Raw genomic sequence first — 17,223 nt, 5'->3', positions numbered from 1 at the left:
ATGATAGATCTCATTGTGTCCCACTTCTCTTACACTTTAAAAATATATATTTCCATTCTTTCTTCTTTACTTCACTTGGGATATTTTCTCTTGACCAGCTTTTAGTTCACTTACTTGTTCTGTGTCTAATATGCTGTCAAATCCACTTATTGAGTTTTTACTGTTTATTATTACATTTTTCCATTCTAGAATTTTCATTTTGTTAAATTAAAAAAAAACGAAAAAAAAAAACCGATTCTAATTCTCTGGAGGAGTTCCTCATCTGTTCACTTGTTTGCTCCACCTTTCCCTCTCTTTGTGAACATATTAATCCTAGTTATTTCAAAGTCCTTATTTCCAACTTGCTTATCCCAATGTCTGGATCATTGAATCATCTGTATCTGTTTCTCTTGTTCTTCTTTTGGTTTTCCATCATATATCCTGTCCGGTCTCTCTGCATGCTTACCAATATTAATTAATTAATTAATTAATTAATTAATTTATTTATTTTTAAGATTTTATTTATTTATTCATGATAGAGAGAGAGAGAGAGGCAGAGACACAGGCAGAGGGAGAAGCAGGCTCCACGCTGGGAGCCCGACGTGGGACTTGATCCTGGGACTCCAGGATTGCGCTCTGGGCCAAAGGCAGGCGCTAAACTGCTGAGCTACCCAGGGATCCCCCCAATTTTTTTTTTATTGGATGCTGTGCATTTTGTATAGAATTAGGTTCTAGATTATTATATATTCCTCCATCGAGGGTTTGCCTTGTCCTTTGCTAGGCAGTTAGAAGAGGGCAGGGGGTGCACTCCTAATCTGACCACAGTTGAGCTGAGGAAAGGCTGCACCAAAGTTTGGTAAACTCCAGGATCCTTCATCACAGGGTGGAGGCCTGCACAGCTTTCTGCTAGAAGCCTAGTGTGTTCACTGGGGCCTCTCCCTTTGGTGGGTCCTGAATCCTGATTGCATTTCCTCAATCTGGCAAGAGTGTCAATAAAACAAAACACAACAACCCCAGTCCCTCTACTTCTCAGAGGCTTTTTGCTTAGCTTCTTAGCGTCCTGCCCTTCACATCTTGAGAATTTGGCCAATGTCTCAAAGGGAAAACTGGGTGTGTAGGCATAGCTCCCCAGGTCTCTAGGTCTGTGTCTTCAGCTCTGTGAAGCCACCAAGTGTTCTGCCTCTTGCCTTTCCCCCAAATTAGCAGTGCCCTCAAGGAAAAAGCAGCTGTAGATGAACCCCTCACCTCAGCTCTCTCCTCTCAACAATTCTGGCCCTGTGGTCTTTGTGGCATCAGGGGCTTCCTGAAAGCTTCAGAGAACTGTATTCTGTCGGGATTATCTCAGAGTCTCAGGGTAAATGTTGGTCTGCTGCAAGATGCTCTATCCTGAGCTGGGTCTGAAGTTTGCATTGGGATGAGGATGGGTTGGAGATGTTCGGTGGGTCAGGTCACGGTCAGAGGCCTGGGTATGACGCTGGAGACTTGTTTGCCATTCTAGTAGATAGGCTCAACTGTACAGGCACTGGGGAGCCACAGAAGGTGCTAGATATAAAGCAGTAGTTTGAGGGGTAGTGCTGATGGCCTTTTATCTGGAGATGTGCAGGCTTCTGAAGAGGGTTTGGTGAGAGAGGACAGCCCTGAGGTTGGGCAGTGAGGCTAGAGGCAAAATTGATGTGAGGGGTCATCCAGAGGATTAGGTCGAGGGATTGGTGGTACCAAAGTGCAGGGTAGAGGGTAGGTGGTGGTGAGGCTGATTCTGGGGGCCGCTGAGAGTTTGGTGGTGGGTGTGTTGGATTGGGGATTGGTGAGGACCCCTGGGGAAGGGGTATTTGGAATGGGAAGTGGGAGCTGGGATGGATGGCTTGTAGGTAGGACAGGTCAAGGCTGGGATGTGGGATGGATTTTTGTTTGTTTGTTTATTTATTTATTTGGGGGGTGGAATTTTAAAAGTCCTCATGGAGCGTGGTTAGAGAAGGGAGGTGCAGAGCTGGGTGCCAGATTGGAGGAAGAGAACAGGAAACAGGAGAGACCAGCGCAGGGAAAGGGGGGAACTTAGATGGCAGATGGTGTGTTTTTGGGTGGCAGTTGACTCTCTAGGATTGATGAAGAGCGTGGTCTGTAGTTTTGGATGCCTTGGGAGGCCTCAGAAGGGAAGAGCTGGCCGAGAGGGGTTCACAGGTCCCAGAGTGCCTTAGGAGCAGCATGAGAACATAAACTGGGCTTTCCAGAAACCAAATGAACCATAGCAAAATTAGGAATGAACTAGTCTCATGTACCTTGGACAGGTAGATACTCAAATTTGCTCAGTTTGTAGGTTTTCTTCCCAAGAAGAGGTGTGCCTAAGCCCCATCTTCCAGCCCCTGTGGTTTTGGGATTAACTCCCAGAGTCCCTGAGAGCCAGTGGCTTTTGAAGTGGGCCAGAAGAGGAGGTCAGAGCTTGCCCAGAGGCATGGCACAGTGAAAGTGCCTGTCCTGTACAGGGTGTAAATCTGGTGTGGAAGGCAGGTGGGGGTGAGGTTGGAGGGACAGGAGGGGGGTGGGAATATGTTCTGGGAAGGCCAGAACATGAGATTCTTGGCTGGTATCCTGAGTGCTCTGGGGAGCCAATGATAGGTTTTAAGCAAGGGTGAGTCTCAACTGCATGTGTGTTCAGAAATGCTGCCTAGTGTCTTTAGGGAGGATGTACTGGGGAGGTGCAGTGGTGCACCTGTCTGGAGGCTGCTGTGAGTGTCCCAGGTATATGATGAGGGCAGAGGAGAGGAGGGTTTGAGATAAGGAGTGAAGAACAAGCCATTGAAACTTTGACAGTTCAGACTTGGGATGGGGGAAGAGTTAAGGAGGCCAAAGTGGGGGCCTGGGGCTCGGCTGGTGGCACATTCAGTGAGGAGCAGCAGTGACTGAGGAGGACAGCCTGAAGGGCAGGTGTGGCCAGAGAGGAGGGAGAGAGAAGTGGGCATTTATCCTGAACAAGAGCTGATGGCCTCACCGAGGTGTTCATCTGTCTTTACTCTTCACACTCTGTCCCCTGCCTACTTTTTGGAGGGCATTGAGGGCTGAAATTCTAAAGCCCCCTAGCCTCCACCCTCTAGAAGCTGTCCTGGCAGCCAGGGTGTCCTCCTCAGCCCAGATGCTGGGGCACTGGAGCCCTGGGCCACTCCAGTGGGTTTATGTGGTACCTGGGGCCGGGGTGAGGGGCGGCAGGATTCCTGACCTGGGTGAGGATCCTTACTGACTTAGGGACTCTAGGAGGTCTTCACCATCCTTGAATTGTCCTCCAGAACCTTCCTGAAGGCCTTCCCACTGATGGGGGAGACACAGGAGCGTGAGCGGGTCCTTACCCACTTCTCTCGCCGGTACTGTCAATGCAACCCAGAGGACAGCACCTCGGAAGGTACGCCCTCTGCCTGCCCTGCCTGCTGCTCCATAGGGGCCCCAGCTTCCTCCTAGCTGCACCCCCCCCCCCGCCACCAATGACCACTTCTATCCCGCTCAGTAAACATGGAGTACAGGAATTAGGGCACATGAAATGGGGTCTGCTTGCTGGACCAGAGTCCTTCCAAATGTCTTGCCTGTGGTCATTCTCTGTGCTTGGAAATCCTCTGTCCTAGATTCAGTCTTTTGCGCTTTTATTCCCCCCAGTCCCCATTGCTAATGCTGATTTTTGGTGAGGTGAGAGTCCTGGTGTGGAGATCTGGGTGGAGGCCTCTTAGCCCATTTAGTGGCAGGACTTTAGCTGTGGCTGGACCCAAGTCCCAGGACATGGGGGATGAGGCCAGTTATTGGAGAAAACATGGGCCATGGTAGGGACATAGTCCAGGACCCAGAGCCACTCCCGGGTCTGAGTGTCAAGATGAGTTTGGTCACAGGAGGCAGGAGTATGGTCTATAGCACGGCCAGGGTGCTCAGGTCCCCTCTGAAGGAGGGGTTGGTTCTGACCAGGGACAGGCAATGACTCTGGTGCTGAGGGTGGGGCAGCGAGCCTCTCACAGGTCCTGGGCCCCCAGGTGCATTTGGCTGGTGGCTGGCCCTTCCTATCTCCAAGACCTCTGGGTTGGCTCTGTTAGGAGACAGTTGGGTGGTGGGGTTTAGAGGAGGACTGGGTCCTCACACTGAGGGTGCCACCATCTCTGATTTAGATGGGATCCACACACTCACCTGTGCTCTGATGCTGCTCAACACGGACCTGCACGGACATGTGAGTTGGGGAGGCTGGACAGGGGCATGTGCTTTCACTGATCCCCCGCATTTGGTCCTGGGGCTTGCCCTTTCTCCCCTCTCCTGACACTTGCTTGCTGGCCATGGCTCCTTAAGTAGACTTGGGAGTTGGGCAACTTGGCTTCTAGACTTGGACCTATCTTAGTTTATCTACCTAAGACCCGCAGCAGTACAGTGAGAACAGCTGAGGCACAGGGCAATTAAGGTTTGCTAAATAAGATGTGCCCCTCCCCCCACAAGCTGTGTTGACTCCAGGCATTGATTGCTAAAAGATCTCCTGTTCTTCCTCCTCCTGTCCTGCAAGTCTCAATGTGGACTGCTATAATGTCTTGCCCCGGGCAGCCCCTACCCAATGAATGGTAGGTCGCCCCCAAGAGGCATTCTTGTCACCCCTACCCACCACCACGCAAACAGTGAAGTGACAAGTGTGAGCCCCAGGCTATGAGGCTATGCTGTCTCAGCCCTGGGCTTTCTCAGTATTGCTTGTGACTCAGTAACCCCTTCTTCTTTCCTTCATCTGCTCCGGGGATCCCCCCTCTTCGGGCTCCCTTGCCCTCCCTCAGGTGGTAAGTGTAGCTGGTGGTGTGCATGCCCTGTGAGCCTAGATACCCCCATCTCCATGTTCCCCCTCTGTGTTCCCATCACCTCATCCTCCCTACGCATCACAGCCCTGTCATTGCTGACTTAGAGGTGGCCAGAGCCCCTCTGCTGGGTTGGGGATCTTTCATCAACTCATGGGGACAACAGACCAGCAAGTCTGGTTCTGGAGTTAACTGGGAAAGCCCAGGGCATATAGAGTGAAGAAAGAGCTAGGACAGACCCAACTTCAGATCCTATCTTTGCCCCCATGTGGAAGTTCTGTGATGCTGGGCAAGACGTTGGGACTCTCTGGGTATCAGGTTCTGTGTCTTTGAGGTGGGAATAGTGATTTTCTGACAAGTGTCCTGGGGAGAACTGAGAGAATTAATACAACACTAAGTGTCAGGGCCTCCTCACTAAACTCTCAAGTTCAGCATCATACACTTCCTGTGGCTTAAGGAGATGGTGCTTCTCCCGGGGCCTGGCTGCAGTTCCTGCAAGCTCTCCAAGGGCCCTCAAAGGGAGCAGCTTTGCCCGGCTCTGTGCTTTTCCCCTTGCACTCTGCTGCTCTTTTGAGAGGAGTGCCAGGTGGATGTGGGCATCTCAGGAATGTGGGGCCTGCTAGGGCCCCACAAACAGCCCTGGTCAGAGAGGGAGGCTGTAAAGGGGCTGGCAGAGGGGGTGGGCACATGTTCTTCAGATGGACAATTTTAGTAGATGTCTCATGTGGGCTTGAAAAGAAAGTCCATTCTGTAGTTGTTGCTTGTCATGTTCTGTATGTGTAGATAAGGTCAAGTCTTTTCTTTGTGTCATGCAAGTCTTGTACATCCTTATTAATTTTTTTATTGTGGTAAAATACACATCACATACCATTTAAACCATTTTAAACTGTGCAATTTAGTGGAATTAAGGATATTCACATGGTGTGCAATCATTGCCTCTCTGTATTTCCAAAACCTTTTCATCACTCCAGAAGGAACACTGTGCCCATTAGCAGTCCTGCCCCATTCTCTGCCTCATCCTCCTCCAGCCTCTGGCAACCATGAATTTGCTTTCTGTTTTTTTGGGGGGTTTGCCTCTTCTGTGTATTGAATGTGAATTCAGCCATATAATTTGTGGCCTTTAGTGGCTACTTTGACTTTGCATATGTCTTCAAGGTTTGTCCATGTTCTAGCATATGTCAGTACTTCATTCTTTTTTTTTTTTTGAAGATTTTATTTATTTATTTATGAGAGAGAGAGAGAGAGAGAGAGAGAGAGAGGCAGAGGGAGAAGCAGGCTCCATGCAGGGAGCCTGATGTGGGACTCGATCTCCGGTCTCTAGGATCATGCCCTGGGCTGAAGGCAGCGCTAAACCGCTGAGCCACGCAGGCTGCCCCTACTTCATTCCTTTTTAGGACCAGATAACATTCCATTACATGGATATACCACATTTTGTTTATCCAGTTACCTGTTGATGGATATTTGGGTTGTTTAACCTCCTGGGTATTGTGAATCGTGCTGCTGTGAATATTTATGCAAACTTTTTTGTTTGAACACCTGTTTTTCAATTCCTAGGAATGTATTAGTCCCATCACATGCGGATTCTGAGCTTAACTTTTTGAGGAAGGGTGAAAATGTTTTCCCACTGCCAGTGTGTGAGGGTTTCACTTTTTCCACAACCTCATTAATACTTCTTTTATTTTTTAATGATCAATGTCCTAGTAGGTATGAGGCAGTATCTTGTGTGGTTTCGATCTACATTTCCCTGATGACTAGTGATGTTGGAGCATCTTCTCATGTTTTTTGTTGGCCATCTGTACATCATCTTGGGAGAAATGTCTATTTGAGTACTTGGCCCATTTTTTTGATTTAAAAAAGTTATTTAACAGTTGTTGTAAACAAACTTTTAAGTTGTGGTAAAATACATATAGCATAAAAGTTACCATCTTATATAGTTTAGTTCCATAGTGTTAAGTGTATCACATTACTGTGCAAGTAAGCTCCAGAACTTTTTCATCTTCCCAAACTGAAACTCTTTACAAAGTAAACAGCTACTCCTCAATACCCTCCCCCTCCCCCTTGTCTCGGGCAACTACCATTCCTCTTGATGCTTCTGTGAATTTGACTATTCTAGATTCCTTAGACAAGAATAGAGAATTTATATATTTGTGACTGATTTATACCACTTAGCATAACGTCCTCATGGTTCATCCATGTTGTAGTATGTGACAGAATTTCTTTCCTTTTTAAGGCTGGATAGTATTCCATTGCCTATATGTATCACATTTTCTTTATCCTTTCATCTGCTTATGGACATTTGCATTGTTTCTACCTTTTGGTTTTTGTGAATAATACTGCTATGGACTTATGGATATGCAGATATTTCTTTGAGGCTCTGCTTTAAATTCCGTTTGGGTATATGCCCAGGAGTGCTTTGATGGATCCTATGGTAATATAATTTTTCACTTTCTGAAAAACAGCCATACTGTCTTCCATAGTCACCAACCCTTTTTATGTTCCCACCAGCAGTGCACACATTTTTCATTTCTCCACATCCTTGCCAGCACTTGTTTTCTGTGTTTTAATAGTAGCCATCTTAATGAGTGTGGAGTTATATCTCATTGTGGTTTTGATTTGCATTTCCCAAATGATTAGTGATGTTGAATGTCTTTTCATGTGCTTTTTGATCATTTGTATATCTTTGGAGAAATGTCTATTTAAATCCTTTGAGGCACCTGCATGGTTTGGTTGGTTAAGCCTCTGACTGTTGGTTTCTACTCAGGTCATGATCTCAGGGTTGTGAGATAGAGCCCTGTACAGCTTTGTGCTCAGGAATCTGCTTGAGATTCTCTCCCTCTGCCCCTCCCCGCTGCCCCCTGCCATGTTCTGTGTCTTTCTCAAATAAATAAATAATAAAATCTTAACTCCTTTGCTCATTTTTATTTTTTATTAATATTTTATTCATTTATTTGAGAGAAAGAGAGAGCATGAGCAGGGGGAGGGGCAGAGGGAAAAGAAGAAACAGACTCCCCACTGAGCAAGGAACCTGACATGGGGCTCAATCCTAGGACCCTGGGATTATGACCTGAGCCCAAGGCAAATGCTTAACGTACTAAGCCACCCAGGCACCTCTATTTTTTTATTTTTCAAATATTAAAAAAATTATCTTTTTTTTTTCTTTTTACAGAGCACACACATGTGAGCTGGCACCAGCGTGGTGGGGTGGGGGGGCACTGGGGGGTGGAGGTAGGGGGAGAGAGAGAATCTTAAGGAGACTCAATACTGAGCATGGGGCTTAATCACACATGACCTGAGCCCAAATCAAGAGTCCCATACTTAACCAGCTGAACCACCCAGGCACCCCTTAAAGATTTTGTTTTTAAGTAATCTCCATACCTATCATGGGTTTGAACTCACAACCCTGGGATCCAAAATCACATGCTCCAAACTGAGCCAGCCAGGTGCCTGTCCTTGGCTCATTTATAACTGAATTGTTTGTGTTTTGTTGTTGAGCTTATATACTTTGGATACTATACCCTTATCAGATACATGGTTAGTAGAAATCTTACCCATTCTGTGGGATATCTTTTTACTTTCTTGATATATCGTTTGATACACAGAAGTTGTTAATTTTGATGAAGTCCAATTTATCTTTTTTTCTCCCTTTTTGCTTGTGCTTTTGGTGTCGTCTAAGAAACCATTGCTAAATCCAAGGTTATGAAGATTTATTTTTATTTTGTTTTCTAAGAGTTTTATGGTGTTGGCTATTATATTTAGATCTTTGGCTTGTTTTGAGTTAATTTTTATATATGGAGTGACGTAAGGGTCCAGTTTCATTCCTTTGCTGTGAATATACAGTTGTCCAAACACCATTTGTTAAAAAGACTATTCTTTCCTCATTAGATGGTCTTGGACATATTAATTGTTCATAATATTACAATATGTAAATATAGTAATATACACTACTTAAGCAGATGCAATGTTATTTGTCAAATTTATTCAGTAAAAGCCAGTCAATTGTCCATAGATGTATGGATTTAGGGATTCTTAATTTAGTGCCACTGATCTATATGTTTATTCTTATCCTGGTGCCTCTCTGTCTTGGTTATGTAAGCCTTTAGTAAGTTTTGATATCAGGAAGTGTGAGTCTTCTAACTTTGTTCTTTTTTTTTTTTTTTTTAAAGATTTTATTTATTTATTCATGATAGTCACACACACAGAGAGAGAGAGGCAGAGACACAGGCAGAGGGAGAAGCAGGCTCCATGCAGGGAGCTCGACGTGGGATTCGATCCCGGGTCTCCAGGATCACGCCCTGGGCCAAAGGCAGGCGCTAAACCACTGCGCCAACCAGGGATCTCCTAACTTTGTTCTTTTCCAAGGTTGTTTTGGGTATCGGGAACCCTTACAATTATATATGAATTTGAGTATAAGGTTTTACACATCTACAAAAAAGGCAATTGAGATTTTGATAGGGATTGCATTAAATCTATAGATCAGTTTGGGAGTATTACCATTGTAGCTAAATTAAGTTTTCCAATCCATGAACACCAGATATCTTTCTATTTATTTAGGTCTTTAATTTCTTTTAGCAATCTTCTGTAGTTTTCAGCATACAAACCTTTTCTCTCCTTGGTTAGATTTATTTCCAAGTTTTTTATTCTTTTTGATGTTATTGTAAATGAAATTTGGTAAATGAAATTGTTTTTTAATAATAAATTTATTTTTTATTGGTGTTCAATTTGCCAACATACAGAATAACACCCACTGCTCATCCCGTCAAGTGCCCCCCTCAGTGCCCGCCACCCAGTCACCCCCACCCCCTGCCCTCCTCCCCTTCCACCACCCCTAGTTCATTTCCCAGAGTTAGGAGTCTTCCATGTTCTGTCTTCCTTTCTGATATTTCCTACCCATTTCTTCTCCCTTCCCCTCTATTCCCTTTCACTATTTGAAATTGTTTCCTTAATTTCAGTTTATGATCATTCTTTACTAACATCGATTTTTATGTGCTTGTATTCTTTTTTAAAAATATTTTATTTATTTATTCATGAGAGACACAGAAAGAGAGGATGGCAGAGACACAGGCAGAGGGAGAAGCGGGCTCCATGCCGGGAACCCGATGTGGGATTCGATCCTGGGTCTCCAGGATCACGCCCTGGGCCAAAGGCAGGCGCTAAACCGCTGATCCACACAGGGATCCCTGCTTACCTTGTATTCTGCAACTTTGCTGAATGTGTTTATTTTTTGGTGTATCTTTTAGGATTTTCTATATACAAGGTCATGTCATTTGTGACTAGAGAGGTTTACTTCTTCCTTTCTTATTTGGATGGCTTTTACTGCTTTTGCTTGCCTAATTGCTCTGTCTAGAACTTCCAGAACAATTTTGAATAGAAATGGGGAAAGTGGCATGCTTATCTTTTCCTAATCTCCAGGGGAAAGCTTTCAGTCTTTCACCATTGAGTGTGATGTTACTGTGAGTTTTTCATAAATGCCTTTTATCATACTGAGGAAGTTCTCTTTTATTTCTAGTTTGTTCAGTGTTTTTCTTTTTTTTTATCATGAAAGGAAGTGTTGAATTTTGTGAAATGATTTTTCTGCATCAATTGGGATGAATATGTGTTTTTTTCCTCCCTTCATTCTATTAATGTGGTGTATTACATTGTGAGAATTCTGTATGTTCAACCACCCTTGCATTACTGGGATACATTCCATTTGGACATGGTATATAATCCTTCAAAATGCTGCTGGATTCTGTTTGCTGGCATTTCGTTGAGGTTTTTTTGCATTTATATTCCCAAAGGATATTATTATGTGGTTTTCTTATGACGTCTTTTTCTGGTTTTGTTATTAAGGTAATGCTGGCCTTATAGAATGAGTTAGGAAGTTTTCCCTCTTCGTCAGTTTTTTGGAAGAGTTTGAGGAATGTTGGTGTTAATTTTTTCTTTAAATGTTTGGTAAAGTTTACTACTGAAGTCATCTTGCTTTGGGCATTTCTTTTGTAAGGTTTTTGATTCTTGGTTCAATCTTTTTACTTCTTATACATCTATTCAGATTTCCTATTTCTGTTTGAGCATTTTTATTTTATTATTATTTTTTTTATAAATTAATTTTTATTGGTGTTCAATTTACCAACATACAGAATAACACCCAGTGCTCATCCCGTCAAGTGTACCCCTCAGTGCCCGTCACCCATTCTCCCCCACCCCCGCCCTCCTCCCCCTCCACCACCCCTAGTTCATTTCCCAGAGTTAGAAGTCTTTATGTTCTGTCTCCCTTTCTGATATTTCTCACACATTTCTTCTCCCTTCCCTTATATTCCCTTTCACTATTATTCATATTCCCCAAATGAATGAGAACATACACTGTTTGTCCTTCTCCGGTTACTGTGGCCAAGTTCAAAAAGGGTGTTGCCTGAGTTCTCCTCTGGGATTTTGATGGAATCTTGTCTCACATTTAGATCTTTCATCTATTTTGAGTTTATCTTTGTGTATGGTGCAAGAGAGTGGTCCAGTTTCATTCTTCTGCATGTGGATGTCCAATTTTCCCAGCACCATTTATTGAAGAGACTGTCTTTCTTCCAGTGGATCATCTTTCTGTTTGAGCATTTTTAATAGTCTGTGTGTTTCTAGGAATTTGTCTATTTTATCTGATTGTTGTTAACGAATTGTTTAGTATATTTGTTACTGAGAGCAGTGTTAAAATTTCCTTCTTTTTTTTTTTTTTAAAGATTTTATTTATTTATTCATGAGAGGCAGAGACACAGGCAGAGGGGAGAAGCAGGCTCCATGCAGGGAGCCCTACGTGGGACTCAATCCCAGGTCTCCAGGATCAGGCCCTGGGCTGAAGGTGGCGCTAAATCGCTGAGCCACCTGGGCTGCCCCAGTGTTCAGATTTTCAACCAAGATTGTGAATGTGTCTTTCTCCTTTTGGTTCTGACAATTTTTGTCACTGTGTTATTAGGTGTATACACATTTAGGATGTTTATATCATCTGGTAGATTGGCCCTTCTATTACTATGAAATTTCTCTTCTTCTCTTTAGTAAGACTTGTCTTCAAGTCTATTTTGCCAGATATTAGTGGGTTATACTGGAGTTCTTTTGTTAGTGTTTGCATGTATATCTCTTTCCATCCTTTGTAAGATTTCTGTCCCCTTTTATTTAAGAGGTTTGTCTTCTATGATATACTTAAAAAAATCAAGTCTGATAATCTTTGCCTCTTAATTTGACCATTTAATGGATTACTAATATAATTAAATTTAAACATACCAGGATACAATTTGTTTTCTCTGGCTTATCAGCTCTATGTTCCTTTTTTTCTCCTTTCTTGCCTATTTTTGGATTATTCAAGTATTTTTTTTTTTTTTAGAATTTCCTTTTATCCCATTAACCTGTTAGTTCATTTTGTCAGAATTCTTTTTGTTATTTGCAGTATGCAACCTAACTTATTAATGTACTTTTCCAGTTCCTGGGGTATTTTAAAACACTTTAATTCCATTTCTCCATTTATTGCCCTCTTAGCTTATGTATTACTGTTATCATCTTTTTTTTTAAAGATTTTATTTATTTATTCATAGAGATGCAGAGAGAGAGGCAGAGACACAGGCAGAGGGAGAAGCAGGCTCCATGCAGAGAGCCTGATGTGGGACTCGATCCAGGGTCTCCAGGATCACGCCCTGGGCTGCAGGCGGCGCTAAACTGCTGAACCACCGGGGCTGCCCCTGTTATCATCTTTTAAACTATTAGACTTTCTCTATACTTTATTGCCCAGAAAACTAATTAAATAACCTACTTTTCTTCCTTCCTTCCTTCCTTCCTTCCTTCCTTCCTTCCTTCCTTCCTTCCTTCCTTCCTTCCTTCCTTCCTTCCCTCCCTCCCTCCCTCCCTCCCTCCCTCCCTCCCTCCCTCCCCTCCTTTCCCTCCCTTCCCTCCCTCTCTCCCTCTCTCCCTCCCTCCTTCCTCCTCCCCCTCCACACTCAATGTGGAACACAGCACAACTTTGAGACCTTGAACTCACAACCATGAGATGAAGACCTGAGCTGAGATCAAGAGTTAGACACTCAACCAATTGAGCTATGCAGGTGCCCTTCCCCAGAAAACTTTATCATTGTTTTATACAATCAATATTCATTTAGATTTAGCCATCCTTTTTGTACTCTTTATTCCTTTCTGCCTCTTCATACTTCCATCTGGGATAATTTTCCTTCTGCCAGAAGAAGTCCATTTAGTATTTTCTTTCTTAATTTTAATACTTGTATTGAAGTGTGACTGAGGTGTCTCCCCAGGACCTGTTGTCCTTGATGGGCCCTGAGCCTAATTTTTGTTCTCCAGTCCTACTGACTGCTCAGTTGCTCTCCCTTTGGGCTGCTGCTTGTGAACTGGCAAATGCTCTAAGTAGGAAAGCTGTTCCTTCTTGGGCTCATGCCTCCATGCTTTTTACAGAATCTTTACCCTGGAAGTCCTCACTGCTCTTAAATTTTTCCAGTGCCTTCACACAATGTTTTATTTTTCAATTTTAAAAAATTTATTTATTTATTAGAGAGGAAGACAGCATGAGTGGAATGAGGGGCAGAGGGAGAAGCAGACTCCCTGCTGAGCAGGAAGACCAATGTAGGGCTCAATCCTGGGATTCTGGGATCATGATCTGAACTGAAGGCAGACACTTAACCATCTTGAGCCACCCAGCCAGCCACCCACACAGATATTTTTATATTTTGACCAGCAATTGTTTGTTAGGAAGATTCATTTGCAACAAGATAGCCTGTCATTTCTAGGAGTGAAATTATTGCCTGGTTATCTTTTGATTTTGGACTCCTGATTGGTGGCTGGGGAATGTGCAGTGTGTGGAACCCAGACATTAATGCCTTATATCCTGCTATAATGAATGAATACATAAGTGGCTGCATATGTAGAAACATAAATACACATAAACATATGAAACATACTATATCAAGGCACATGTAAGATCCTGTCTTCTTAACCTTTTGCAAAGGTGTAGAAAATTCTCCCTTGTCAGCTACTTATAAAGCCCTATATCCTTGTTTCCTGGATTATTTTCTGTAGTATGTGAATGTCCCATATAACATTAATAGATTATCCTTGTTAAAATGGTGACAAGATCAATGAATTTGGGAAGCTGTACATGGGATCCTTCATTTGGAGACTGTCAACACACAAAAGCATATTAAAGACTCTGAAACATATAAATTTATTTGATTATGAAATCTTTGTGGGACAATACCTATTCCCATCCATAGGTAAGTCTTGGTAAACACTGTCTTATAGCTGACCTAAATCCACAAAATCCTACACCAATAGGTATCTGGTATTCAAGGGTCTTTGTCTTCATAAAGGTGAAGTGCCACCCAGTGTGTCATCAGACATGGATGTTGCAAGAAGAATCTGAAAGTGTGCACATCAGGTGTTGGGTTTGGAGGGCTGGAGCCCCTCTGCTCTTCTGTGGTTTAAAAAAGGCAGAATTTGGGGTACAATCATTCCCAGCTCTTTGTGCCTCCTGGAGTGAGATCATCTGCTTGGGTTCCCTTGATTCCAGCCCAGCTCAGCATGGGGTACCCATGTGTATTGGTGGAAATTGATTTTTGATTCTCTTGAGACCAACCTCTCCCTCACTTCACCTACCTCTTGGAGGTCTTGCCGCCCCTCTGTACAGGTGAGAGGGTGAGACAGTTGTGACGGAATACACAGAGCTTCTGCTCAGCAGCCAAGAGGCCTGGGTTCAAGTCCTGGTGCTGTGTGACCTTGGGAGAGTTAACCATGGAGTAGCGGGTGAGAGCATGGGCTTTGGTGTCAGATACACTCAGCCCTTCCACTTCCTTCCTGTGTGATCATGGGCACGTCACTTCACCTTCCTATTCCTCAGTTTCCTTATCTGTCAAATGGGGATAATAGTAATACCTACCTCACCTTCTCTTTGTTTTGAGAAGGAAATAAAATAATGCATGTTAAGTACAATACCTAGAGCATACTAGAGACCTGGCAAATGTCAGTTTTTATGTTATTTAATCCAACCTGACTCCATTTGGGATTGAGGAAAACTCCAGCTTCTCATGATGCTTGAGGATCAGATCGAATCTTGAAAGTGAAAAAGAGTCTTGTAAACTCTTGGACACAATGGGAACTAGGCAGTATTTCTTGTTACTGCCCTTGATGCTGCCTTGTCCCTTCTGGCTGGGCAGGGCGGGGTGTGGGGACTATACCAGCCTCCATCCCTACTCTCAGGCAGAACCATTTCTCCATTACAGAACATTGGCAAGAAGATGTCCTGCCAGCAGTTCATTGCCAACTTGGACCAGCTGAATGATGGCCAGGACTTTGCCAAAGACCTGCTGAAGGTAAAACCTATTAAGGGTTCCCACATCCCCAGCTGTACCTGGAGTGGGTACAGAGGAGAGAGGTCTCTGCTTCACTAAATCCTGACAGTCTAGATTTAGAAAAAAAAATCTCTATTCCAGGGGTGCCTGGGTGGCTCAATTGGTGAGGTGTCCGACTCTTGATTTTTGGCTCAGGTCATGATCTCAGGGTTGTGAGATTGAGCCCCACTTTAGGCTCTGCACTCAGAGGAGAGTCTCTTTGAGACCCTCTCTCTCTCTCTCCCTTTGCCTCTCCCGCCCTCTCAAATAAACGAATAAATAAATCTTTGAAAAAATAATTTCCATACCCAACATGGGGCTCGAACTCATGATTCCAAGATCAAGAGTCCCAGACTCTAGTCACTGAGCCATCCACACCCCTCCAACAGTCTATATTTTTAATACTGGGGTCAGAGCCACCAGACTTTGGGACAGAGTTAGTGACCATCCAGTTAAACACTGACTGCTAAAAAAATAAAAATAAAAAAAAATAAACACTGACTGCTATGTATTCCCTGAGTTATGTAGAAGGGTAGGCTTTATGAGATTTGTTTTTAACACTCCATTATCTTCATTGCTGTCACAGTGATCCTTAAAACTACCAACAGTTGTCATAGCTGCCACTGCCATCACCATTACCTTATCAGTACCTTCACCTTCACCACAACTGTCACTCATCACCACAGGGAAAAACCCACCCATTTCTCCAACATTATCAGGAATTAAGGGATTCTAGTTTTCTCCTGAGGCTGAAGCCCAGGGGGGAACTCAGGCCTTTCAAGCCTTGTCAGTTCTCTGCCTTGGAGGAAGAGGAGCAGGTTTTTTGGGGGGGGTAAGTGATGAGTTCAGTTTTATTATTTTTAAAGATTTATTTGAGAGAGACAGAGAGACAGAGAGGGAAGAGCAGAGGGAGAGGGAGAATCTGTGCTGAGTGTGGAGCCGAATGTGGGGCTTAATCTCAAGACCCTGAGATCATGATCTGAGCTGAAATCAAGAGTAGAATGCTTAACCTTAAGATTGAGCTACTCAAAAGTGAGTTTAATTTTAGATAGTAGGTTTGAAGGATATGGTGATACCAGGTAGGCAGTGGGATAGTGAGTCTGGAGGTAAAAAAAAAAAAATAGAACATTGTCTTACTCTTCTTACCATAATTATCTTCTTCACCATCAACAAGGGCTTGTTAAGAATGTATTTGTGAGATCAAATAATCCCAGTCCCAACACCTACCTACCTACTTCTCCCCATCTACCCATCCACCCATTTAATTGAGCTCCCATGGCACCCATCCCTTTATCCATTCACCTACCCAGAAACTCATTCCCCTTCCCCAACACCCACCCATTCACCCATCATCCACACATATACCTTCTACACCCTTGAACGCTCACCACTCATTTCCCTACGCAGCCACCTACCCACTAACCTATCTACCCAACTCATCCTCAAATCTATCCATCCATTCATCTAAAAAATCATATACTTACCCATCTCTTATTCATTCACCCATCCAACAAACAACTGTGAATCAAACACTCATTTTGCCCCACTGGCTGAAAAGGTGCTTCCTCACTGCATACACATTACTAGAGGTAGATGGAGATTTCTTTGATTCCTTTTTTTTGGTAAGATTTTATTTATTTATTCATGAGAGACACACAGAGAGGCAGAGAGGCAGGCAGAGGGAGAGGCAGGCTCCACGCAGAGAGCCCAACGCAGGACTTGATCCTGGGTTTCCAGGATCACGCCCTGGGACGAAAGCGGCATTAAACCGCTGAGCCACCCTGGCTGCCCGATTTCTTTGATTCTTCATCTGAACTCCTCTCTTTTTCTTTTCCCCTGTCCTAGACTCTTTACAACTCCATCAAGAATGAAAAGCTGGAATGGGCCATGTGAGTAGTGCCCATGGGCTCAGGTATGGGGAAAATGAATCACCGTAAAGGAAAAAGGGGAGTGGCTGATAGTACTGGGAAGGCCCTGCTGTCACTCTCCATGGTGCTGATTTCTCGTAAACCACAGCTCTGGTGACCCTTGTCTAGCTGGCCAGCACCACATGATGAGTTCCCCTTTGGGTACATTTTCTGTATTGATAAAAAGTGTACAATGTT

The 17,223-nt window shown here is 43.8% G+C and overlaps 1 protein-coding gene across 5 annotated transcripts in view; it reads left to right on the top strand.

Moving 5' to 3' along the window:
* The window catches only part of PSD2 (pleckstrin and Sec7 domain containing 2), a 120,438-nt gene that overhangs the window by 90,567 nt on the left and 12,648 nt on the right, over window positions 1-17,223 (top strand). For 4 of the 5 annotated variants that reach the window (XM_055331379.1, XM_055331380.1, XM_055331377.1 and 1 more), the window contains 4 exons: window positions 3,258-3,370; window positions 4,116-4,174; window positions 15,011-15,100; window positions 16,964-17,007. In XM_055331379.1, coding sequence (XP_055187354.1) covers window positions 3,258-3,370; window positions 4,116-4,174; window positions 15,011-15,100; window positions 16,964-17,007 — 306 coding nt within the window. Of the gene's footprint in view, window positions 1-3,257; window positions 3,371-4,115; window positions 4,175-14,418; window positions 14,535-15,010; window positions 15,101-16,963; window positions 17,008-17,223 lie in introns of those variants that run through there. The other variant, XM_055331381.1, reaches the window with a different exon arrangement.

Source organism: Nyctereutes procyonoides, unplaced genomic scaffold, assembly GCF_905146905.1.
Source record: "Nyctereutes procyonoides isolate TBG_1078 unplaced genomic scaffold, NYPRO_anot_genome, whole genome shotgun sequence".
In the NCBI taxonomy this organism is placed as follows: Eukaryota; Metazoa; Chordata; class Mammalia; order Carnivora; family Canidae; genus Nyctereutes; species Nyctereutes procyonoides.
Note: the sequence above shows the minus strand (reverse complement) of the source record. Positions and strands in the feature narration are given on the sequence as shown.